We start from the raw sequence: 24,228 nt of genomic DNA, 5'->3' as shown, positions 1-24,228 counted from the left end.
CTCCAGTTATGTGTATCTTTGTTACCTGAAACTCTATGATCTATATCCTCATCTGACCCCTTCTTAATGTTAACAACATTCCATTTTATGCAGACATCTGGTTATCCAAATGTTTTCGCTAGCATGTTATACATATAGGCCTAATAGGAATAGTTTCACTGAGGTTTTTAGTCAGATATGCAGTATGCCTTGGAAATGCTCCTAGCACTGAAAGGTTTACATATCCAGTTTTAAAATAGTACTTAAATCCTTTGAACCAATGCTGACATCAAACCTTGCCCCCCTCCCTTCTCTCTTACATACAACATATGGTCAAAATGCTCTGGCATTGCAAGTCTAATGTAATGATACTAATTGGTACTGCTAAAAAAGTATCAACTGAAGCCAAAATTCTGGATCACTTCATTTACCTTTGTTGTCCTCTGCTTTATGGTGCGCTTTATGGTGCTCTCACACTTACAGCATGCTTCTGATTAATAATCAATTTTCACTGATTAATAATCAGTGAAAAATCAGTTTTTCACTGATTATTAATGAGCAAACTCAGGATCAGCACCGTATTTTCTTTCACTGTTGTAGTTTAAAGAGCAACCCAGTTGTAGAGTTCAGCTGGGGAATTTTCCCTTGTAGAACATGCTACCTGACCACTACTCTCATTTATTTTACCTGCAAAAACCTGTGAATGTTTTGTTATGATGCAACACTTTGTCATGTGTATTACAATTATTATTTGAAAAGCCCTCTTGATGTATAAACATAAAAATGTTTTAATAAATAAATAAATAAAAATATAAAACCAAGAGTTGCCACGGGGTGCCATTGTATGTGCAACAGGCTCCCTAACCCTTGACCAAGGGCATCTTTGGAAATGTGGGAAACTGCTGTGATTCCTACCACAAAATGGCTCCCACAAAGGATGTGGCTAGTTAAAGAAAAGCTGTTTTGTGGGGCTGGCTCATCGAGAAGCTGCAGGGAGAGAAATAGCAAGGCTACAGGGTGGGAGGGGAGTGAAAAAGCAATGTGTTGCATGCTGACTCACCCAATCTTCTTCTGCCTACACAGACCTTTCCCTTTGCTTCCTCACTCTTTCTTTCTGCTCCAAGCCTCCAACCTTCTTCTTTCTCTCCTTTTCTAGCACCTAGCTGTGTTCCTTCTCTCCCACTTTCTGTATTCCTATCTCTCCTTGTCTCATCATTTCCCTGCCCGAGACCTCTGCTGACTCCCACAGCAACCGTTCTTCATGAGCCATGGACTCCACAGCAGTTCTCAAATTCCCAAATGTGGCCACTGGTCTCAAGAGTTTGCTGTACTACATTTCCATACTACTAGGCTGCTGACTGCAGCGGCACTTCTGCTTGAAGTGGCATGGGGAAGATTTTCTTGGTTAAAGGCAGTGAACTTGAAAGTGGCCACCTTTTCTCCATCCACACAGTCTCTGTCTGTCCATTCCAAACCTTAGCCTAGACATTTCTCTCCCTTTCCTGTTCCTACCCTTCTTCTTTCCCCTCCTAACCAGTAGCTTTGCTCTTTTAATTTCCCACTTTCTACCTTATTTTACCATTTTCTGCACTCCCAGTCTCTATCTGTACAAGCTGCCTCCCTTCTACCCCCCACCTTCTTTTCTTTTTCTCTGCTGAAACTGGCCCACAAATGTTCTTCAGTTTATTAACAAATGGGTTTTGAAGGGACAGAGAGCTTCACAGGTGCTGTTGGAAGTCCCTGTGAGACACTGTGTTGGGGACCACTAATGCACCCATACAAAGAATACAGTGAATGGTCATTCTTTTCGAGAGAAGTTGCGCTAGCTAACCTCCTTTGCCCCATTAGGTGCTTGAATAATGTATTTTCTGGCAAACTCTTCTGGCATTAAATCAGTAATGATACATAAACATATACCTGAAACAAACCTCCTAAGCTAAGCTGACGACCCACCATGAGCTTTAGTCCTCACATCTCATCAAAGAAACCTCTGATCCAGCTGGGAACTTTTGACAAGCATAGAAGAGCAGTTACTGATTGCTAAATTCTTTCCAATGCAAAAAGTAGTAGTGCAGTGGGCATTGGGTCTCTTTAGTGATGAATGGTACACCATGAGGTAACCTAGAAACACAGATCCCAACCCACTGGGTGCCCCTCTGCTTCTAGTGCAGCTGCATGCTTGTGTACTTCAGATGCAAGCCTAATTCATCAACATGACACAAAAGGCATGGATCAGTGGACGCTATCATCTGATGCAAAATCAACTCATACAGAACAGCAAATACTACCTAAAGTGTAGAATGTATAGCTTCATGATCTACTTTGCCTCCATTCCCTAATAAAATTCTACTTCAGCATCACTTTGGCTGTCCTGTTAATATTTGATTAATATTAAGAGTCTAAAATAAAGTTAGACTCTTTTATTTTAGGTCATCATGCTTGCTAAATTAAACAGGAGAAATTCTACCTGAGATAAATTCCAATTGAACTAAATGGAGCTTACTTTTGAGCAGATACATATTGAATTGTACTGTATATGAATGTACTGTTTTTATTTGTAGCTCCTACCCAGTGGTGATTTCATGGATACAAGTGGAAAAGGAGTATTTTAACCAGAAGATATTTATATGCGAACACTCAATCCACTGATAAACCAGCAGTGATGAGAGCTCATGCTTCCATTGATGTCCCCACTGTGCTGGAACACTGAGCTTTTCTCACAATAAAACACACACACTAGAAACTCTAATAAACCTTTCAAGGCTCTGCTACAGTATGTGATATAAGATTCCAAATGGTCCTTATCCCTTCCAGAAATGTCACTGAGGGATTGCCTCCACTTCTTTTATTGCTGGAAGAATAGTGCAGCTCATCCTGATCAGAGCAAGAGGAGAATTTCCGAAAACAAACAGCCATCAACTTTAGTCTGGATGGAACCATTAAATGTAAACAAGTATCTGATGCACATAAGTGCCAGCCAGGTAAGGAACATCAGTCATTATGGAGAATTTATAATCATGCATGTATCATTTATATAGCACTTTTAATATGAAGAATGCTTTACCATCCATACCTTACCTCCCTGGCTTTCCATAAATCCAGATTTCACTGCATGCCTCATTAATTTCATCCACTTTATAATTATCTGGAGCCCAAAAGGCAGAACTAGGGCAATTATTCTGTAGGATACCATCTTCTTTGCTAAAGAAAAAGACAGCCCCATTCCTGCAGCTTCCTTTACCAATCTGGGATGTAAAATACCAGTGAAGGCCGCATGCTTATGTACTCCACTGTCCTCCACTGGATAAAATCACAGCTACTGAATCAAAGTGCCCATGACTCATTCATTATCTTTTCAAGCAGGTCTCCTACAAAGATGACATAAGCAGCATTTAATGAACATACACAGGAAGCCTCAAGACCACTTATATATAGAATATAGATCTGTTGTTCTGTTTTTCTTTTACACCATTTATTTATGCAGTAGTCATCTGTGGTATTTGCTTACACATTTGTTTACACAATATAAAGTTACTGTTTCCTTCCAGTCCTAAGTAAAACCACAGAACCAATTTGTTCAAAATGTCTATTTGTTGTGAGCCACCCAGAAAGCTTCACCTATTGGGGAATTAGCAAGTAAGTACCAAGACATTGATGCAAATGCTGCTGTAAAAACTTTAGAATCAAGACTGGTTTACGCTTGCCACAGAATTATTTGATAAAGACCAGCAGAAGTGTGTAGAGTGCGCCGTACCACTTCTGGCTGTTAGTAGAGCATGTCATATCTCAATTCTAGCCATTATTTATTCCCAACAAATAAAAAGGTAGCAGATCAAGGAAGAGGAGTTTTAACCCAGCTTGCTTTCTGCTGTGCTAGTTTTCTATTGGCAGGGAGGTTTATGTAGGCCCTGCCTTATAATACGGGAAACTAAAAATGTGATTGCCCACCTGCTGTCTGCAATTGTGCAGTCCATCCAAACCTCTACCATCTCATTAAGGTTGCATGTATAGTGCAAACTAGAATTTGTTCTGCTTTTCTACACAGTAAAGGGAACGTCATAAGATGTTATTTGTCATTTGCACATGGTAAAATGGACTTGGGAAAGTGTTCCGAATTGGTAAATAGTCCAGAGATTGGACAACAGCAGTAGAATACAAATACCATAAGGAAAGACTGACATATCTGGTACCCTATCTATTGACTGTCAGTCTTTTCTGGGGCATATACAAGCTTCAAGATAGTCAAGTATCAAACTGTTATGGAAAGGTAACAAATATTCACCCCCTTAGGGTGAATGAGAGAGAGAAGAATAATCTATTTCATTTATAGGGCCTATTAAAGTATCCCAGCTGCTCTATAATAAACACCTACTACTGACTGATGACATACCATCATTATTAAGCACTTATCTTTGTGGTGAATAAACACGTGTCATAACCATGGAAACATACAGGACCTGGCAAGATTTGAACAAAAATTAAATCAGCCTGCAACAGCTATGAAGAACCTCTATAATCAAGCATGCTTATTTTGATCAAATTATGGATGGATGCTCCAGGGAGAAGGAGGCGTTCTGAATTATCTGCTCAGTAATTTCCTACAGAAGGGAAACTCATGTGTTGTATACATGTTAATATTTTAATTTTCATGCTTTCAGTTTACCGAGTCTCTTTCAAGTCACGAGGTCATCGCCTGATCCAATGTGATAGTCCACATGAAAGCAAGATTATAGTCAGCTGAGATATAACCAAATATAAGGAAAAGACGTGTGCAGGTAACTCGGTGGACGGAGAAAGCATCCTCTTCCATGTCTCCCGAACCTCGAGCAGAGGACCATCATTTTGTTCCCCACCCATCTGCCACCAGAGGGAGCATGAACCATTGACCTGGTTTCTCTTACACCCCACGAACTTGCCCTCACTCCCTTTCCCTCTCCTCTATGGATTCGATTCAGAGGGATCCGTCGCCGTGTATCACGGGAAATGAAGTTTCCCCCCCTTCTTTTCCCTAGCCTGCGCACGCTCGGGACTACATTTCCCAGGAGGCCCCGTGAGAGCGGTTGGATCAGCTGATGTTTCACCAATTCCGAGCAAAATGGCGGCGCGCATGGCGCGGCGCTGCTGGCGCTGGTTTTGGGGCGGGAAGCTCTGCACTGGGAATGTCGTCGAATTCCGTGACCGGCTACGGCCGGTGGCCACTAGCGCGCCCTGCCGGAGTGCTGGGGAGACTGCAGCGAAACGGAACTGGTACGGCAGGAAATCTCTGGGCCTGGCACTGGGTGTATGGGTGGGTGGTAGAACAACTTGTGCTTGTCGACCGCTGGCGGGATTGTCTGTCTCCGCTCCCGTCCTGCAGTAGGATTGCGCAAAAGGCAGCCCATCTCGGCTCCGCAGGCTTACATTCTCCTTGTTATCAGTCTCCCAAGATCTCGAGTGCTTTCCCCTGCATGGGATATCTATTTATTTGGGTGTTCGAATATCACAGAGATCTGGATTGAGGCGACAAGTAGAATATAAAACGTGACAGTCGAAAGCCTTGTTTATTCTTCCTGTTTCAAATAGTACGGACAGTATAATGCAGGTGGTAGATTCAAGCTGGTATTCACCGGCTGAAGATATCAGCGTGCATCAACGTGTGTTGATTTGCCGGGTAGGTTGAGGACCTTGTTATAAAAGGCTGTTTTCCTCTGCCGTATGGGGGAGAGGGGGCATTCATTGCTTCGAGCGAAAATAATGCAAGCGCACATTTTGCAATTGTTTTAGTGTGTGGAAGCTTCGATATGCAACACCTTCCAAGTGCATCCGTGTGCGGCAATATAAACACGTACTAATTATATGACGCCCATACCTCCACACTGTTCTTTTTTCCTATCAATGGAGGAAAGCAGCACATTTGGAGCAGGAATTAAAGTGTAGTCCAAAGCGCATGTGATGAAACTGCTGCTAAATAAATGCAGCTTGGTTAGGGCTAAGGGCATCTTAATGTATTGCCTAGAACACCTTTTTTATTCCCCCATCTTAATTTTACTCGTTTTACTCATTTCACTCATGTATTTTCTAGATGCACATTCCCCAGCACATTTTCTAGACAGCACATGATGCTGTGAAATACTGTTAAACCTTTCTCAATGTATTTTTTTAGTTCTGCATATTCAGATAAACTGATAAACAAAAAATAATCTTACTCAATCTAAAGGTTGTCTACTTTTTAAAAAGATTATACTGTGGAGAAATATAAAAGCTTGAACTTTGTCTTGTTAAAAAAAGGGTTCTTTATTTGAAAGGAATACTGTATTTGATGTATGTACTTAGTGTTTTCCTGTATTCCACATATCTCCCTTCTTGATCTTCTATCATTGCTATGCCATAAGCTTGACTTCATTAGTGAAATGTTATATTTGTGTCTGTCTTTGTACAAGGCCAGATAATTACTTGCAGAAGCTCTCAAGCAGTTCATGCAGTAAAGATGACTCCGCTCTCTTGCTCATATGAAGATTATGGATATGAGAGCAGCAATTATTTTCAGCAGATAGGGAGGTGCTTGTTCTTGTTCAGGGTTTTCAGAGAATGATCTCTTGAGTTAAAAAGATGATTTCTCTATTGCCAGACTACTGATGTTTATGCTAATGCAGTGCTAATAGTGCTCTGTAGACCCACCTTCCCAGCTTGAAAGTGACCATCTGACAGCATATGCATAATTGAATATGCCACCTGTCTGTTGGAGATTTCTCAAACTTTGAAGGAAATCAATTAATATTTATCTTCTATTTCATAATCTCTACTGGCTGCAAAATTGGGCACATGTCCAACAAACTCCTCCTGCCTGGCAAATCTTACTTTTGAAAAACACATTTTAAAAGTTGTTTAGGCTATGAACGTTTTTAAAAGACCTTTCTCTAGCATGTTGCTTTTTGTACAATTTTCATCAGTGTTTAATGAAAACATTTCACAGCATAACTCAGCATTCATTATATACCAAAGGTGGGCTGTTGAACTCAGATCTCTTTGGAGTCTGTATTTCTCCCTAGCTGCTCTAGAAATTCAAATTGCATTTCTCCAGCTAGTGAATATCCTTTTTTAATTTTCTTTTAGTGATGTTCCCTGGGTAGGAGTAGTGGGCCTGGAAATTCATGCACAGATCACATCCAACTCAAAGCTTTTTTCTGGTTCAGAAGTCCAGTTTGCAGCACCACCTAACTCTGCAGTATCTTTCTTTGATGCTTCTCTACCAGGAACACTACCGGTAAGTTAGAATTCAGTCTTTAATACAGACTTGAATTTAAAAAGAAAACTCTATGTTCTCTGCTCCTTTCTCTATTTCCTAACTTTCAAAGAAGGCTATAGAACGGGCAGCCATCTTTATTTTTTGGTTATTGATGATGATGATAATAATGACCATCATGTGCTACCAGAGAAACAATACTTTTTACATTTTTATCCCTTTAGACAACTCTAAATAAATAAATATTGTTTAGACAGAGCAGCTATGCAATGCTACATAAACAGAAAAGGTATGTTCTTATCTCTGTATTTCTTATACTGGGTATTCACATGAGAAAATAATTTCTTGTTCTGCTGAAACAGGAAAAAGCATTGTGGGGTTGGTTCCCTGGGCTTAGTGGCTGGTTTTGATGTTTATTCTTCCTAAAATGCTGGGTTATTAGATTCAAACCGGGGTGTGTGTGTGTGTGTTTATCTATATCTATCTACCAGTAGGTGAGAAACTGAGCAATGATGTCATTCAGAAACTTCAAGCCCATATATTGAGTATTCATCAATAAAAAGCAATAACCCTTGAAAATACTGGTGTGTTTTTGTTCACATTTAAGAGTGTAGTGTTGCCTTTTAGGAAAGGAAGATAGCCTTTTGCCATTGTTTTTTTAATTTTCTTTGACACTTGCAGTTAACTGTAAGTAACCAAATATATTAGAACTAAAAGCATCAAACTTAGAGGCCCATGCTAAAATACATGAAATATTTAAAAGGCCTAACATTGTACCAGAAGGGCAATAAGGATGGCAGTAAATGGGATTCTTTAAAGGATAGTTCCGAAATCAGGGTATGCCACTCTCCCTAGTGATCACTTGCTTCATCTCATTTGCTGGAGGCCCTCAGAGCAGGTCAACTGAAGATCTTATGGTTCAGATAAAGATGTACAGGAGAAGGCAGTCTTGCTGTTATTTGTAAATCACTAGCAATGCCTATGTTACATAAAAGCTGAAAAGATCCAAGATGTATTTATTGATTTCACATGGATCAGAGTCCCAGGAATAGGGCTGAAGTATTGGAGACCTCTTATCCATAAGACCGCTTCCATTGTTCTCAGCCAAGAACAATGGATTTGTGTTTGTACTACAGCAAGTGAGGTACTGAGTTTTGATGCATGAAATCTTTGTTGAAATTCTTGCAAAGAATCTCTTCACACTGACATTGCACTGGTGTTTGCTTTGTGTCTGCCAGTTTCCTACAGTAAAGTGTGAAGGATAAATATGTACCTGAACTAACTGGAAAAATGCAGTGCAGGTACATTCAGGTGTTTATGTTTGCTTGCTTCCTTGCTTGTATCTAGCCATATTCTTGTGGATTTCTGTACATTTTAACAGAAACTATTTGACTCTTTTATAGTTGTTTCCTACTGGGAATTCTTCAACTTAAGCTGAAAGTGGCTCCTTTTGAGATAAGAGCTCCTGATTATTAGCTTGATGACTAACCTAATAAAAAAGTGATCTACTCTTGTTCACCTCCAGCAGAGGCTTTTTATCTGCATCAGGAGAAAAAAAATTCCTTTGCAGTGTTTAGTATTTAAGTTGAACATGGATATTTTAAAATATTTGTGCTCAGGCATCAGAGTGTGATATGAACCTGTGTTATTCCATATTAGTATTAATGGGTTTTATCCTTAAAGATATCCTTTAAAAGTTTAAAAATACATTTAAATAAATTACAGATTCATAATATTTACTGTATTAAGCAAGGTTGGTGGTGTTACCTTTAGCTATGCAGGTTTTCTGTTTTTAACTGTGTGCTTTAATATGCCTGAATATTTTAATAATTGCACAAGTTAGCTAACAAAATATTGGTTAAAATACAATTTGACTTCTGTTGCTTTAGGCCTAAAATTCTGAATTCTTTAAAGTTAGCATAAAAAAGAAGAAATCCATTAAAATTAAACAGTAAGCATATATGTAAATCTCATTGTTTTCAATTGAAGGCTTTATTAATATTGATACAGGGATTTCCAAATTTTCTCGTAGCAAAAAACTGAAAATTGGGAAACTTCTGGTATGATTTTTGCAAGTACTTTGGAAAGTGGGAGAACTGGCCCATCTGGCTGCTGTTGCTGTGGACTGGGGTGGAGATTTTAAACCTTCCCTATTGCACCGTTTTCTTTCTAAGTGTATAACCCTGTCCATGCTTAGGAAATAAAAGGCCTTTAATTCCCAGCATAACCCAGCCGGCATGAAACATGCTGGAACCTGTAAACTTTTTTTCTGTTTAGACATAGATAGAATTATGCCTTAAATCTTTCATTCATAATGGTTTGCCTCAGGTGGGAACATGTAGGTGCCAGTGATCAATGTGGCAGACTTTAAGGCAGGGGTCTCAAACTCAACTGACCTGGGGGCCGCTGGAAGTAGAGTCTGGGTGAGGCTGGGCCGCATCAAGTATTCCACCACCGCGGGGGGGGTGGGCCGCTCATCCCGCGGCCGGCGCTTTGAAGGCCGCAGGGCCCCTCCCCCATGCCCCGCCCATCCTGGCAATTGGCCCGCGGGCCGCGAGCTTGAGACCCCTGCTTTAAGGGCTCTTGTTTTTTTGTTAGAACCCCAGGAACCAACAGCCAGAGTCTGGTAGAAAGGACAAGAGCTGGAATTAAAAAAGAGTGAGCACATTTTGTTCCAGACTGCATTCAGAAATAACCTGTGCTCAGTCTTTTCACTCAGAAGTCCATTGCTGATTACCCCCAAGTTTTTCTTCATTTTGTTGTTCCTGCCAGTGGGAGCCAGAAGCCCTTGCCAGTCTACTGCTAGTTGTCCAGAGGTCTGCCAGTAGATCTCAGTCTGCCTTGTGTCTAGCCCTGCTTTTCTACTTTAGCCTCCAGTGTACTTTTGAACATGTGTTCAGATGGACTGACCAATTCATGTTAAGGTTGGGGCATTTAAGCCAAGATTAACCCATACAGGTTGAGTTCACATGGCATAGAGCCAGTCTGAACAGTTTGCATATTCAAAATGGCAGTGGTTATGCTCTGCAATAAATCCTGGGTTAATTAATCTAGGATTTGCTTTCATTATGTGTAAACTCATCAGTAGTTAATTCTGCATACTTGCACTTCAAGCTGTCTCACCATTCAGTTTAAACTATCCGTGCAGGCATCTGTGATTGTGGAAGAGTACAGGAGAGTTGAGAGCATTCTAGAGAATGGACTTCGATATTTACATCTGGAGGGTATGGCAGGAAAAGTATATATAGACTTGATGACTGGGATGTATAAAACTGAAGAGGGTGGGAAGTGTGAACCATTTTAGTTCATGAGAGGAATTTGGATGGAAAGCAGTTAACTGTGGCAAGGGACTTGGTTCAAAACTTGAGGCTTGCACAAGGAGGGCAGTGGAATTAAAGAAAAGTGAGCCAGAGAAGGCATTTGAGGATGTGTTAACTGAAAGAAGGGTACATTGGAATTGGATAACAAGGGTCATTTTTAGAAATTAAGCACTCAGACAACTTTTCTAGGATGCCAACCCCCCTTCTTTGACAGCAAGGGTGTGGGAGGACAAAACATTTTGGATGTCACCAGCTGCTGAGCATCTGCTTGGTGGAGAGTTTGGCCAACTTTCCATCTGTATTTGGTGTCCCACTTTAAGTCACCAACAGGATCCTTCAGGAAATTCCTAGATCATGTTCATACAGCTTAAATCTGTTCTCACAGTTGAAGATCAATATAAGATTCATCTTGATTTTACTGGGTGTCAAATCAGGTCAACACTGAGAGTTTTGCAAGTCCCAGCTGTGTGCCAATATTTTTTATAGCTGGGGAAAAAGTTAAACTAGAAGAGTGCACTGCTTAATTATTTTGAACCCAAAGTTCCGTTTGAATAGTTAATTAATTTAGAAGATTAATCTGTCACCTGGGGACTGATGACTAAAGCATGATGAGCCAGGAAGATGGGGAAGAATAATTCTGTTAACCAGGGAAGGTTTTGTGTCTGCATGTGTGTAAACTTTGTTAGTTTTTCTGTTTTGTTTTGTTTTTTGAAGGGAGGGCAGTGGGTTAGTCTTCATTATGCTGTACTTAATTATCTGAGTGTTGCTTTGATCTATCCTAAATTAGTTTTCATCAGCAGAATAAAAGAATACACATCAGTGTACACTATTAAGTTTCTTAAACCCTTTATGCAAATATTTATGGCATCTCATTTGAAGTACCATGAGATGGAATGTGATGGGTATATTTATCTGTGAGATGGATCCAGCCCTTTCACTGAACTTGACCAGTGTAAATACATTGATGATTAGTGCTGGGAATGTCTCTTTTTCCAATTTGTGTTGGTAATGCAGGACTGCCTTTATTGAATTTCTCTTTTCCACAAACACCAATGTTTGAGGGCTTTATTATGCAAGAGCTGCTTTCTAACAACACAGTTGTGGTGGATTAGTGAATCAATAAACTTGTAATAGCTGCTAGACATCTACATTAAAGTTCCACATTTCTTTTAGTTAATTTCTGTAACTCCGTGGATTGTGAAATCCACATCAGCAGATTATCTGGCCAAGGACCCGTTCCTTGTCCTACAATGCCCAATTGTTTGTCAGGAAGTCCTGTTGCCAGATCTAAATGTTCCACTGGTCTTTCCTAAGTGTTCATAACTGCTCACTTATCTACCTCCATATTTGTGTGTCATTTTCTTTTAGACAGTCAGCCCAAGGATCAAAGTTAATGATGCAATTGATAGCTAGTGAAATGCACTTACTTGCATTGCTCATATCATTTGTAAGTCTTTTATGCATTGCATCAACCCAAATTCATAAACAGTTGCATGATGATTGACTAGCACATATAGTAAGAGGCTTCTATACTTTGTGCCTGCCATGTGAAGCACACTGTGAAGAAGTATTTTTGGTATGTCATTTTCCCCTTGCATGTTAAATATTTAAAATATAAACTAACAATAACATAAAAATGCATTCGTAACAAGTCCATACTCTATCAGTATTTTCAACTTTAATTTGGTATGCTTAACATACCAGTGTTTAAAGATGCCAGATTTTAATCTGTGTTCATACTTATTGAGCAGCTCTGTCTCTAAATTATTTTGGATTCCCATTGAACATTTATTTATTTATTTATTTTGTGTACTTCAAAGCCACCCCAAAACTGATCTCTGGGTAGATTATAACCAGTTAAAATACCATTTAAAACACATAAATATAATACAAAAATGTAAAAGATTGAAATACAGCACAGGATCTGATAAATCAGTTGTGGTAACCTAGATCTCTAAAATGAATAGAAGAAAGAAGGATCTTTGCCTGACATCCAAAAGATAGCAACACAGGTGATAGGTTAACCTTTTTGTAGAGTGCGCTACTCCATTGAGAACACCTCCTCTCTGGTAGCAATGTACCGGGTTCCTTTGTTGGGAGCATCTGGAGGTACACTGCCAAGCAACTGAGGGTGCAAACAGGGATATGGGGGAGGAGATGTACCTATGGATGCTGTGGCCTCAAACCATTTAGGGCTTTAAAGTCAACACCCATGCTTTGAAATGGGCTTCGATAAAGAGTGGAACTTGCTACAGACAGATGGCATGGCTAGTGGTATCACAAGCTGCTGAAAGGTATGGAAAACCAAGAGAGCCATATTTCCCTTGTCATTCAGTAAAGATCATTCCACAGCACAACCAATGCAATTTGTATCCTGAAACCTAGCTTGAAGCAAGATGGAAATGGATCTGGGAAGTCAATTTCATCTCATAATGCCCGAAACTGATCAGCAAGCATCTGCTGAAGCACACTGCTCAAGAAGGGAATGCTAGCAACCATTCTATAGTTGTTCTTCTTCACTTCTGGGTCTAGGTTAGGTTTATTCCAAAGTAGCCTGATTAGTGCCTCTTTTGAGGAAGCTGATACTGCCAGCTCTATCAAGGAGCAATTTACAACCTCCCAAACTCAGCTGCCCATCCCCTCCTCATTAGATGCAACAAGCAATGTTTAAGAACACAAAGGGTTGGTCGATCTTGTCCCACCATCTTGCATCTTAATACCTAAACAAGTGAAGCTCATCTAATACAGCAGTACCAGATGGTGCTCTGGATATTTCTGTTAGTTGATCTGCAGTAATAAAAGAGTTCAAGTGTATCTGATTCTTTCCCCTGCATTCCTAATCTACAGGCAATAATGATGTGGGAGCATGACAGGCAGTTAAAAGAAATGTGCTTGTGGGTAGATGGATGGATATATATAGATGGAGAGAGAGAGAGAGAGAGACCAACAAATAACATAGTTTTCAAGCTTTAAAGTAGGCACTACACTAGGATATTGACTTTCACTATCCTTGGCCTATTATGTCAAAGAGCCTGCATACCCTTACCTAGGAGGAAGGCCCAGGAAATTCAGTGAGGCTATGTCTGACTATGGCTGTATCTACCTAAATCAGGCTTTAGTTGGTCATTTGAGTTTCAACCTGTTTCCTTGTAGATACTTGAGCAGTTGAATAATGAAAAATGAGAGAGAGAGAGAGAGAGAGAGAGAGAGAGAGAGAGAGAGAGAGAGAGAGAGAGAGAGAGAGAGAGACAGAGAGAACGAACAAGCGAGCAAGCTTCCTGGTAGTAACAATTATTGGGGTTTTTTTTTGGTTTGGAAAATAAAACTGCTGAAACTGGAAACACTTGGTGCATAAGAAACTATTATTTTGACACTAAAATAATTTAGTTCTTCAACATTATCTGCAATATTTCATTTTGATTTTCAAGCCAGGACTAATTGGGTCCATTCTGCTGCTAATAAGCATTTCTGTTGGATGTTATACACATTTTATTTTAGCTCTAACTATTTTTTCCAAACACAATAAAATTCCCAAGGAACCACAGTAGTTGCACTAAAAATTAATGGCATCCTAGTTAAGTGTCCAAAATACTGTTGCTATCTATTATCCCATTATTTTCAGATTTTTGCTGTATCACTTAAGAAATTCTGAAGCCAAATCCCTGAAGCCTTTTGGGGTGAGGTGAGATGGAGTTCACCGACGACTCTCCTAGCATTGATAAGACTTGGAGCAGTGCACTTCATTTATTGACAGTCTCTTGTTTTTAGGAAGCAAACTTTGCCCACTCCCACATGAAGGTGAACTTTCTGCTGTATAGCTAGACTTGTTCCTCGTACTGTGCATTCACTATATGTAGATGCGTGTAAGAGTTGGCAGTTGGAGGGCATCTAGAGATTGGCTATAAGTTATCAGTCCTGCTCTAGAGAACACCATGCAGAAGTCTGGGATGGAAGGAGGATGAAGGGAGATGCATTTAGTAAGTTGTTGTTCCAGTGCTCCTGAGTATGGGCTGAGACTGATTCTATTTTGAAATAGAAGTGAGGAGTGCTTGGGAGTTGCAGTAAGAGTCTTTCTTTCTGTCTGAAATGAATAATTTCAGCCCTAATTTAAATCAGGAATAGGCAGCCATTTTCCGTCCAGCTCTGCATTCCCTTGCAGTTATCTGTCAGGAGCAGCATGTTGGCCACGCTGCAACATGCCTTTTCTCTTTCTGCCACTGTCTTTCCTCCCGTTTTCTCCTTCCCACCCACCCAGCTGCCAGGAACAGGACGGCACGATCTTGTCAGAAGGCTGAACTGGTCAGTCGCAGAGAGCTTTTGAAGGAAGGCTGAGGGCAGTATGCAGCCATAGAACTGTAGGTCACCCACCTGTGACTTAAAACCTAACTAAAATTATGGTCAAATTAGCCTGAACAAGCACAAGGAAAGAAATAAGGAGCCAACCCCTTATATATTTTTCTGGCAGCTTTGTAAGCTTTGTAAGTCTCATTTCAAGCATTTGCAAACATTCAGCCTGAGTTTTCTCCACTCCAAATCCTAAGGGTACTGGAAGGTAAGCCTGCTGCATCAATAAATTGACATCTACTAGCATGAGAGTGTGAGAACAGAGGCTGGGTTTTGACACTGGATTTCACTTATTTATTGCAAGTTGTGAGAGCTTATCTTTTTCACAGAATTGAATATTGTCAAGGAGAAGCAAAAATGTTTTCTAAGCAAGTTGTGCCAAGTGCCTTTTGCAAGGGGGACTATATACTGTGATTCTTGTAGAAGAAAATAAAATACAAGCCTTTCTATGGTTAAGAGCCTACAAGTGGTTTCTGGCAGCAAGCTACTGTGACGGTACTGTGGGCCTGGGCATGTTGCAGGTCAGTCCCTTCCTCTGTTCCTGGCGCTTTAACAAGGAATGGCTGCTTAGGCTTTCCACAAAAGCAGACAAGTTGTGTGCTGTGCCGGTCATGCTTCCACCTGTTCCTGTTTTATAGATATACCCATTTTCTTAGTAAGACTAAAATCTGCTTGTTTTAGTACTCTGCTGCTCCCAGCCACACACACACCTTTTCCTCTGTTGCAGAGGTAGGAACCTGCAGCCGCCCAGCTGTTGTGGCATACCAGTTCTAGCACTCATGTCAGCATGATCAGGGATGGTCAAGAGTTGTAGCCCAGCATTAGATGAGCCTTTGGGTGGCATACAGTGATAAAAGGAAATGTGGGTCACTTCTATTTAAAAATAAGCAAGTAAACTATGACAAAAATAGGACCATGCTTGGGAAGCCTTGAGCAATATTTGTATTGAATGTGACCCAATTCCATATAATGGGCAATACAGGCTTAATAACTTGGGCCTCTTTTGTAGAAAGGTTCTAGGGTAACTGATAGCACCTCTGAAGGATTTTGTACATTCTGTACAACTGTGTATTATAGTTACTTACTATTGTTACTAGCAGTAAGTACTGGTAGTAACAACATGACCTAGGTAGATGCAGTGAAGGCAGGTTTCTCTCTCTCATTTTAACTCTGCCTTCATATATATTAACCATAAATTGTAGCTATCTTTGTACAACTTGCTCTCATCTCCCAACCACTTGAACTGATTGCAAAGTGGCAATGTAAAGTCTTTATTCATCAAGTTCGAAAGTGTTTCTGTGAAGATGGACCAATGATTTCTCTGTGCTGCTGCTGGGTAAATATCAACTCTTGAGGTCTTCCGTATGGGAGCCCTAAAGCAATGGGGGCAGACCTTAAACCCGGCATGTGTCACCTGTTCAAAGCTTGTGTTTCCTCACTGAACGGCAGAGAGACCTGTACACTCCCTTCTCCTCCCACCATGATATGCACATGAGTTCAGATTTTAGCTGCTAAGCCTGCGCTTCCCACACATGAGCGGAGAGAGAATGCTTCTGGAGGGCAAGCAAAATGGAATGCACACTGTGTTAAAGCCAGTGCGTGGGAGAGCTGTTTGTTTCATTCTAGGTATCTGAGTGAAGTCGTGTGTTGTGTTTCTTTAGGTTCTCAACAGGAGATGTGTAGAAGCGGCAGTGACAACGGGCCTTGCACTGAACTGCACCATAAACAAGAAGTCCTTGTTTGACAGGAAACACTATTTCTATGCAGATCTGCCTGTGAGTATGTATTGAGCTTTGTCCCCCAGCAAATCGGAAGAGGGACAAGCCTGGCAAACGGATGGGGGAACAGCCCAGGAGAAGAGATTATTTTTTGTTCTCTTCTACTGTTTTGTCCATCCAAGCTGCATGTGGCATTATGCCCTGATGAATAGGCAGCTGTAGCCAGACTCTTGCTGATTGAAGATGATTGTCCTGATTGCTGACTCCAGTGCTGTGCCTCATGTTTCCAGTGGCTCTGGGTAATTGAATTGGGAGAAGGCACAGCTAGGGCCAGACTTCCTCTGTTTCCACTAATTGTCTAAGACAAACAGCACGATATTGATCTTTTAAAATGTGCATATCACAAACACATACTATGGACCTAGAGACATCACAGGCATTCACTCCTATTACTTTCAAGGATTGAAAATGCCCCATTCTGCTTTTAAATCCCACTGATCGCTAAAGTGAATAAAGGAAACCTAAGTTCACAAAGTAATATCTGTGTATGTTACAAATTGCAGTTATATTAGGATCAGCCCTGCTTTGGAGTCAAGGTTTGCTTTATTACATTTGACAAAGAAAAGCTGGTCTGTTCAAATCCATCAAAAAGACAAGATTTATTATGGCTCTGTATTTCTGCTTGAAGCCATGATTTTATTGCTAAAGATACTTGTGATGTCTTTTGATGCTTCTTACTGGCTAAACAGCCAGTGCTACAATCATGCTTAACAAATCGTTGTTGTTCACTTCTACATCAGCATCTCTATTTCTGATTTTCTCTTCGGAGAGCAGAAGGGTGTTTTAGTGAGGGGAATTAGACTGAAGTAGTGAGTTGCTAAGATCATCTAGAGTCAAATGAAACATATTTATTTGGCTATTGACACATTATCCTTCACCAAAAGATAAGTTGGTTAATAATAATTATAACCTCATAAAATGTAATGGAAACAACAAAAGGCCCCATAAGACAGACTAATTAGTATAAAAAGCCCAGACGAACAGACTAGTTTTGCCTGGACATGACATGATTGCAAGGCAGGCATCAGTTGCACCTCCACAGAAAGGGTGCTTCAACAAATGGGGCTTGAGAACAGAGAGCTCTTTTCTGAGTTTGTACCATCACCAGGGAAAAGAAACCAACCCGCTGCACAGTTGAAAACAACCCAGAGACTCATGTGTAATAAGGCACACAACTGGCATAGAATCATGGAATAGTAGAGTCAGAAGGAGCCATGAAGACATATCTGGTCCAACCCCCTGATGTTGCAGGACACCAATTTACTCCATCCCACTCAGGTGATGGTCTAGTTTCACCTTGAATGCTTCGAGCATGGGAGAGCAGGTGGAGAAAAGGAGCCAGTGTGCCTCCTTTTCCATGGTGACCATATGAATAAGGCCAAGGTTTGCAAGTCACCTTAAGAAGAACCCCCTCCTCCCAGATTTTAAGATGGGGGAATCTGCTTTAGGGAGAAGTATCTTCCAGAATTTATTTTCCAAGCCATTTAAGGAATGCCAGCACTTTGAAATGGGACTGGAAGAAAAAAGGCAAGCAGTGCTGCTCCCTTGGGATTGGAGTGATATGATCCCAGCTGGCTACATCCATTAATATTCTAGCAGCTGAATCTTCTTTAAGAGCAGCCTTTAATGATGTCGCGATCTCATCTCTTGTCAGATCTTCTTGTGCCTAGAAAAAGAACAAAAAGGCTAAAGTGGTTACTGTCCACACTACCCTTGAGAATGTTCAGCTCTGCTGGGAAAAGGTGTATAATAAGCATACATGAGCAAACCTCAGGGGCATTTTTCTTAAGAGGAGCTCTGCAGTTGCTCTTGACTCTAGTGTGGGTTTGTCCTTGAGCTGGGATTTGAAATTCCACATCATGCTACCTGCAAAGGCTTTCTGAAAATAAACAAAATTGGAGTGTTTTTCTGGATATTAAAGGAAGTTTGGCTCACTCCCAATTTTATAGGAGAGCATTGTAACAACTTGCTACTTACAGCATTTTCTTAGACCTAAAGAAAAGACAATTAAGAGGCAATATGAAAGCTATATTCAAGGAGCTGAAGAGCCATCACACAGATGATGAAACAAATTAGTTCCTTGCTGCTCCAGAGAGTAGGCTAACTTCAAATTATAGAAGGATTTTGACTATATGCTGGGAAGAGCAAACTGACAGTGTGATCTGTTTGACAGAGGAACAGACTCCCTGAGATGGTGGCTAAGTTTCCTTTGTTAGAGGTTTCTGCATGAAAGCTGGATGGTTCTCTATCAAGGATACTGTAGATAGGGATGTCAGCTAAATCTGTAATGGATTCAAATGACTTTGGAATTCTGTGAATCTGGCTAGAAGTGAACCAGCTTTTTCTGTGTTATGCAGATTCAGCAGACTTGCAAACCTTTTTATTAGGAGTGAGCATTGCACAAATGGCTCTTAGTGCTAATGTGCACTTGAGTACATGGAATAAAAACAGAATCTGATTCCATCAGTGAGCAGAGAATGGAACAAAAGATGCCTGCCAGTCTACGAAACACAGATGGAACAGATGTAACAAAATCAGTACATCCCTGTCTGTAGGAGTGGATTTCCTACATTGGCAGGGCCTTGGTCTAGGTGGCCTAGGAAGTGCCTTCCAACTCTGTAATCCTGAAGAGATGCGAGCTACATCCGCCCAAACACCTTCTGCCATGTGGCATGTTCAACAAAATGACCAGTGTGCTATCAGGGACATGTGATGTTCTCAACAAGAAGTGGAACACCAGTGCAGGAAAGGGCATTTGAAAAGGAGAGTCAGCAAGTCGGAAGCAGTGCTGGATCTCCCACCAGTCAGTTCTCTCTTGCAAATGCCCCACCCCAAGAAATTTGCCCCACAATACCCAGCTGCCCTCATTTGGCATGGCCACAAAAACCGGTTTAGGCTCATAATAATTCCAAGAAGCCTTTGACTACTTGGATATGAAAAACAGGACTTCAGTGACAAAATTGAATTCCTGATGCTTGTAGTTGTTCATTATCTGTGAGTTTTAAAAAGTTGTCATTCTAAGGGGGAATGATGGAGGTGGGGAAAGATTACATTAAGTTTGCAATGTATGTTGTATGGATGTATAGTTTGTAATGGTGAAAAGAAAATAACCATATTCTGAAATATGATGGTAATGATTTTGATGTAGCAGATTACTGCTTATTGAAATTCTAACTACAGGCTGGCTATCAGATCACTCAGCAAAGGCTTCCCATTGCCGTGAATGGGAGCTTGTCATATAGCTTCTTTATAGAGAAAAAACAGAATGAAATGGTCACCCGGACTGTAAGGATCAAACAGATACAACTGGAGCAAGACAGTGGAAAGAGCCTTCATGATGATTTGGAGAGCCAGACCCTCATTGATTTGAACAGAGCAGGTAGGTTTGGGAAAGCTGCTATCAATGTGACCGTGTAAGATTTGAATGAAAGAATGAAATCCAGAAGCTGTGGCTAGGAGAGTTCAGCACTGAATTTATGTTGTTGGCTGGCAGGTATTTCTGAGACCTGAATGCTGAAAGATTGTGTTGATGAAGGGTTCAAGAGAAATTCATGACTTTCTGACTGTTGATCTATGTGTCTGGCGGCAAATTCAAAATACGGAAGCTTAGCTGCCTGTTCAGTTTGCTATTTACCTGCCATGGGATAGGTTTTAACTCGCTCTGTGTATATGCATGCAGACACACACAGAGAGACAGACACCCCCCCCCCCCCGTAGCTGTTTTTTAACGAGTCTAGATTCTCAAATACAAAAGGAGATGGAATCTAATTGGTGTCAGAATATAATTTTAGGCATAAAATGAATAGAAACTTGCAGGTGGCTGGTTGAATCAGTATTTGGCTTAGCCTTCCCCAGCTTTGTGTCCTAGAGTTTGTTTTGAACCATTGCATTCCTGACCCTTGGCTATGTTTGCTGGGGCTAAAGGAAGTTGAAGTTCAGAACATCTGGAGGGCATAATAGATGCCTCGATGCTGAACCATAAATTTTGTACTTTACCTCCACATGCAAATATGTTGGTGCCAAGTCAGGAGGGCAAAAGTTGCTCGTTGAAGGAGCAGGGTGTTCATGGAGGAAATATTAAGCTCCTTGAAACCTGTTGGTCTCCCTGTTGGGCTTTTCAGTGGCTGGATTTCCAAGTCCCATGTCTGCTACCAGACAGAGGAGTCCTAAATAAGTGCTTTTGCGCAATCTACCTTACCCTTGGAAAAATACTGGACATCATTTCTCTCTTAGAAAGGGAGAGAGCTGAGCTTTTTTGTATGCCAGACTGGCAGAGAGAACCATTTTGACAGAGATTAAACAATGAATGGTTCCCAGTTTGTGCACACAAAGCTCACGCACTTTCATGCTCTGAGTTTTCATGTTTGAATTTCTGTGTTGGGATCAAAAGCTGCTGTTAGAAATCTCTTATCTGTTTCTGGTAGGAGTTGGCCTCCTGGAGGTTGTCATGGAGCCCGATATGTGCTGTGGGGAAGAGGCTGCTGCAGCGGTGAGAGAGCTTCAGCTTATCCTGCAGGCTGTTGGGAGCAGCCAAGCAAACATGGCAGGTAGAGAACCAGGAGGGCTTGTTTATTCTTCCCCAGCTGTAATTTTTTCCTCACAAAGGCACTTTCACAGCATCTGACTTACTTTTGCCTCACAGCTGCTTATCACTGCGTATTGTTGTGCTGCTGTTCTGTTTTGGGTTTCTTTTCCTGTTCTTTCTAAAATCTTCACAGAGTCTGAATAAGGTCACTTGCGCCTCAGGTGTCTTAGAGAGGCCCAGCTGCCTCTTCTTCAGCTCAGAGTCTTGTTATGCAAGGCTCTTTTAAATTTTGCATGATAAATCTTAGCAGGAATGGAATGACTGATGGGTCCTTTGCTGCTTGTTTTCCTCCTTGCCTGTGTGCTTCCATGTTGCTTTGATGCGGATTCCTTGGAACTGCATTAATTGTAACCTAACTAATAATCTCTGGGCTCACCTCAGCTAGCTGCAAGGAAACCTGGGAGTATTGCCAGGTGGAATGATTTGGGCTTACTTTTAAAGTGATGTTTGATAGCAAACTCCTTAATATTTTAGTGGTGTATCTGGATGTGTATATTTATTATTTCATATTAATCCACCCAGAATGTATATAGCAGCTCGGAGTAACCTAGATTGAAGTCCCCACAATTTACAAGCCCAGGCAATGTAATATAATATACTAATGAGCATCAGTGTTCCTCTTGCACTCATTTCCTCATTAGTGCCCCCAGTTGCATATACTGTGTGTGTCTTGGCTTGTTTCCCTTTCCCTCATACCCTTGCCTTTGGTATGCAGCTACACAATTTGCAAAAGCAACAGTAATTGCTTAGAAGCAAGCGCTCTCTACTAGGGGCTCTCTGGCTCTGAACAATGGACTTAAGTATACTCTGTTTCTTCCCCTCCTTATTACGTAGAAACAATCAGTGGAGAAAAATATTATCACTTGAACAGGACATCAGCTTCCCAAATAAACTTTTAGTGGGGCATGGCATGGCACGGCATGGCACATTAGTCAGTTTACGTGAGATTTCAGGCCCCGTTCATTATGCTCCTGATCACAAACATTTCTCCATATACCTGGCTACTGCTAGTGTAGGTTGCTTTTGAAAAGCTTTTCAGGGCAGCTTTCTTACCTGGGGAAGCTTCGGCAGTGTTTTCCTTTTAAGCATCCTTTGAGATGGTTACTTTTGATTTTGCAGACCTTTCTCATGAATCTATTCTTGGTGATGCGTTCTCCAGTAAAGTTACAGTAACTTGCAGCAGTTTTGGTGTTCTGTCTCATTTGGTGTTCTGTCTGCTAGAGGTTGTTCCTCTCATGATCTGCTATTTGATCTCTGGTTTTGCAGTTATCTGAGCCCTTTCTGACAGAGATTGAGCTTTCCCTTTCACATCTTACCTATATGCCATTTGGGGAGAGACATAGGCTGAATCTGAAATCCATTCTTTCTGTAGCAACCAGCTAGAGTGACATTGGGACAAAATGAGCAGAAGAGGTGAAAGCACTACAAGGGAGTGGCAGCTCTGCAGTGTCATGTAGTAAGGTGGTTGCTATCTCCAAAAGCAGGGCCTAAACTAAGTAAAAATTAGGGTGAAAAACTTGAATTGCCAAAGGACAAGCAGTCATTGAAGAGTCTAAGGCCATGCAGTTGCCAGATGCATTCTTGATCAAAAAACAGCATGATGATAAAGGACAAGGTAGAGCTGACAGTGAATCTTTGGTCAAGGGTTCAGGTATCAGATTCTTGACCCCACACATGAAGTGAAACCCAAAGAAACACAATTTCAATGTGATGTGCAGACAGGGTTTCTGTATTGTGCAGTACCGTGATTATTATATGAAATTTGGTCCAGACTGTGGCATTCTGACAGTGCTTGCTTGCTTGCTCACTTGTACGCCCTCCCTCCCTCCCTCCCTCTCTCTTTCTTTCATAAATCACAGTTAGCAGGCAAAGTTCTTTTGGCTAATTACAATGGAATAAATTGGACAAGCTGTGGAAAGCTTGTTTTACTCAGTTCTGAATTTGGGTTTCCTTTGTCAAATGATACATAATCCAAATGTACAGAGGTTTCATTCCATGTTGGTGAATCAGTGGCTCTAACAAATGACCTTTAGGCTTTCTACTTTGAGGGAGGCCACCAAGGAACCACCTGCGTGTTGGCATGTTCTACACCACTATTCAGCAATTCTGTTAAGCATTGCTGTCTCACCTCATGATCAGGGAATATATCCTGGAACTCACCTAACACTTCTGTGCAGTTTCACATAGCAGGGAAAGCTCAGCAGTCTGATTCAGACTACAGAGGAAGCTAAGGTTGCTTCCAGTGTACTGAAATAGGAAGGCACCATATAATAGGTCAGTCCGTTAGTCCATTTACCTCATTTTGCTCTATGGCAACATGCAGTTTGTGGACTTCACGTGTCCCCAAGTAACAGTTTTGTGCCCTCCCCGCACTTCTCTTGACTCAGCAGCATGGCCTCCATTCTGTTGGGAAACAAGGCACATGGGGACCCTACATCTTGTTCTGCAACAGTATTATGCTCCCTGCAGCTCTTTGTTGGACTGACAAGTCCATAAGGTGCATAACAGATTGCATGAGTATCATGCTGGGAAAAAAGATGTACAGGGAGGTTGTGCTTTGTTTTCTAGCAGAACTGAACTCCTCCTGTGCCTGCAGCCAACCAACAAAATCACACCATCGTCTGCCAATCGCATTGGCAGGCTCAATCCTTGTGCAACCAGTTTCCCAGCAGAATTGCATTCTACCTGCCTAACAGCTATTTGGCAGGCCATCAAAGCACAGTTCTGTAGGAAGAGCTCATTCCTGTGGTAGTGACTGCTGTGGCAGGTTAAGGTGCCACCTCTGGAGCATTCTGAGTGGGCAGTTCCCAAAATCCAAACATTACTCACTCTTGGACCACTGTAACTGGCAAAAACTCTTCAGGGTTTCAAACGAAGATCTTGCCAAACCCTCCATACAGGGATCTTTGACCCTGGGATCTTAATGTGCTTTACCATCGAGCTGTGGTACAATCAGTATTTTAGAGGGGCTTGTCCTCCCTTGTTGATCTCTTTGGGGAG

General features: G+C 41.2%; 1 protein-coding gene across 1 annotated transcript in view; it reads left to right on the top strand.

The window, feature by feature from the left end:
- The first annotated feature begins 5,058 nt into the window (after nt 1-5,058).
- Nucleotides 5,059-24,228, top strand: part of GATB (glutamyl-tRNA amidotransferase subunit B) — a 43,178-nt gene continuing 24,008 nt past the window's right edge. Inside the window, exons 1-5 of the mRNA XM_044430834.1 lie at nt 5,059-5,226; nt 7,072-7,222; nt 16,527-16,640; nt 19,824-20,022; nt 21,068-21,190. Coding sequence (XP_044286769.1) covers nt 5,075-5,226; nt 7,072-7,222; nt 16,527-16,640; nt 19,824-20,022; nt 21,068-21,190 — 739 coding nt within the window. The 5' untranslated portion in view covers nt 5,059-5,074. The remainder of the gene's footprint in view (nt 5,227-7,071; nt 7,223-16,526; nt 16,641-19,823; nt 20,023-21,067; nt 21,191-24,228) is intronic.

This window comes from Varanus komodoensis, unplaced genomic scaffold (genome assembly GCF_004798865.1).
Source record: "Varanus komodoensis strain SLA01 unplaced genomic scaffold, ASM479886v1 scaffold21, whole genome shotgun sequence".
NCBI lineage: Eukaryota > Metazoa > Chordata > Lepidosauria > Squamata > Varanidae > Varanus > Varanus komodoensis.
Note: the sequence above shows the minus strand (reverse complement) of the source record. Positions and strands in the feature narration are given on the sequence as shown.